At 33.5% G+C, this 2,030-nt stretch overlaps 1 protein-coding gene across 1 annotated transcript; it reads left to right on the top strand.

Moving 5' to 3' along the window:
• Nucleotides 1-456: 456 nt before the first annotated feature.
• LOC131638487 (small ribosomal subunit protein eS25y-like) lies at nucleotides 457-1,312 on the top strand. The gene is made up of 3 exons (XM_058909047.1): nucleotides 457-610; nucleotides 712-921; nucleotides 1,036-1,312. The coding sequence occupies exons 1-3, from the start codon at nucleotides 608-610 to the stop codon at nucleotides 1,147-1,149; spliced, it is 327 nt and encodes a 108-aa protein (XP_058765030.1). The 5' UTR covers nucleotides 457-607; the 3' UTR covers nucleotides 1,150-1,312.
• Nucleotides 1,313-2,030: the final 718 nt, after the last annotated feature.

Genomic DNA, 2,030 nt, shown 5'->3' with positions numbered 1-2,030 from the left:
AAGATTGAAGACTAACCGCTTTAAGTCGTGTTCGTTGTTTGGATTGAAGAGTACATTTTAAATCTTGTACATTGGTGCATTTCTCTATTTCCTGTTCTTTTTATATTTTTATTCTTTATTTCATTCTACTATATTTTCATTTCACATTTCTCTTATTTCCTTATTTTACTTATTTTATTGCTTCTGTTTAAGTTATAAAATTAACTTAAATATTTTTATAAATAATTTTTTTTATTATTGAACATCATTTTTCCACCACACAATTCACCCCTCCATATCTTCTGTATCTGGAGTCATTTTTCTAACACTGGTGATTCAAATAGATTAACACCAATGATATCCAACACATAGGAATAAAATAATTATTTCATCAACCATTAATTAGTGATTTAATTTTAAAAAAACTCAACACAAACCCACCCCGACGGGCTTTTATAGATTCGAGCTATTTGGGCCTTGCTTTGTACGGGTTGAGCCCAGGCCCATAAAAATCCAAACATTACAAATCTGAAACCCTATATTTCATCTCACCGAGTTTCTGAACTAACCCTTCTCCCACTTCTCTGACGGCTTCTACCACCTCGGTCATTCCAATTTCCAAACCCTAATGGTAACTTTTATCCCCCAAATCCCATCGCCAATTTTCTCAGATCTGTATCATTATATTGCATTGAGCTTAATTTCATTATTTGCGTTGTTTAACATTAACAGGCACCTAAGAAGGAGAAGGCACCACCACCGTCGTCAAAGCCGGCGAAATCCGGAGGAGGAAAACAGAAGAAGAAGAAATGGAGCAAGGGTAAGCAAAAGGAAAAGGTCAACAACATGGTCTTGTTCGACCAAGGCACCTACGATAAGCTTCTCACTGAAGCTCCTAAGTACAAACTCATCACTCCATCGGTTCTTTCCGATCGTCTCAGGGTACACTGTTATATCAATTTCATCATGAATTGATTAGAATTTATTTGAATTAATTTGAATTATGAAGAAATAAATTTCTAAGTTTTTAAATTTGTTTGTGGTGTTTTTTTACAGATTAATGGATCTTTGGCACGTCGTGCGATCAAAGATTTGATGGCGAGAGGTTTGATTAGGTTGGTTTCTGCTCATGCTAGCCAACAGATTTACACCAGAGCCACTAATACATAAGCGGGTTTGAGATGTTTCTTTTTTTATTTTTCCGATTTTGTTTAGGGAAAATATTATGAGGACGAGTTGGTTTACATGTTTTGTTATTGCTGCGGTTTATTTTGTTTAAGACTGTTAAAATTTTGTTTTTGATTAATGATGACTTGTTAAATTTGGGCAAGAATATCTCTAGCAGTTTTGATTAATGCAGTAATGTTTTTATGCCTCTTCAGTATTTTGAATGATGCGTATAACAATGAAAGTATTATTATAATGTGCAAGGTTCTTATAAAATTACGTTGGTAAATTTTTAAAGATGATTTCTTGATATTATGGCATAAATGAAGCACCAGGTTCTTTCTAATGTTTTGTTGGGTAAACTATTGATATGGCATTTGCATGTCAAGTCTTGTTTGAAAAGATTGTTTTCTGTGCATTTGGTTTTGATTGAATATCTTTTTCATTTCTTGCAATGAACATCTCGTTATCATGTATCACTGCCTCTCAATCCCCAAACTTCATTGAAAAACCATCACCGGCCCTTTAATAATCACTTATCACAGTTTCTTTTTTCAACAATATGAGAACTTTAAGGTTCTCTTGAATCTTAGCCAACGTTTAATAGATTAGCTCAAGTAATCTCTACTCTCACATGCCCTATTCACATGTCACAAAAACATTGCTGACACACTACTAAAAACCTCTTCATCACCAGTCTTCCCCCTCCACTTTTCTTTTAAAAATGATCTTAGTTATGACCAACCAACATGAACTAACAGCCGAGCAGTTGTTTGTAATCTTAAAATCAAATTGCCCAATATCTACCATGACTTTACCAAAAGGAATTGATCTCTTATAATATCTAATGCCTTTTAGTTTTTTTGAAGAACATAAAAATCTAC

The sequence above is a fragment of the Vicia villosa genome, unplaced genomic scaffold (genome assembly GCF_029867415.1).
Source record: "Vicia villosa cultivar HV-30 ecotype Madison, WI unplaced genomic scaffold, Vvil1.0 ctg.002324F_1_1, whole genome shotgun sequence".
Taxonomy (NCBI): domain Eukaryota; kingdom Viridiplantae; phylum Streptophyta; class Magnoliopsida; order Fabales; family Fabaceae; genus Vicia; species Vicia villosa.
The sequence above is the reverse complement of the archived record's forward strand: the minus strand, read 5'-3'. Positions and strand labels throughout refer to the sequence as shown.

Bases quoted from the DNA above. Each gene is read 5' to 3' on its own strand.
- LOC131638487 (XM_058909047.1), top strand. The intron at 922-1,035 runs GTACACTGTTAT...GTTTTTTTACAG, and splicing joins TTCTTTCCGATCGTCTCAGG to ATTAATGGATCTTTGGCACG.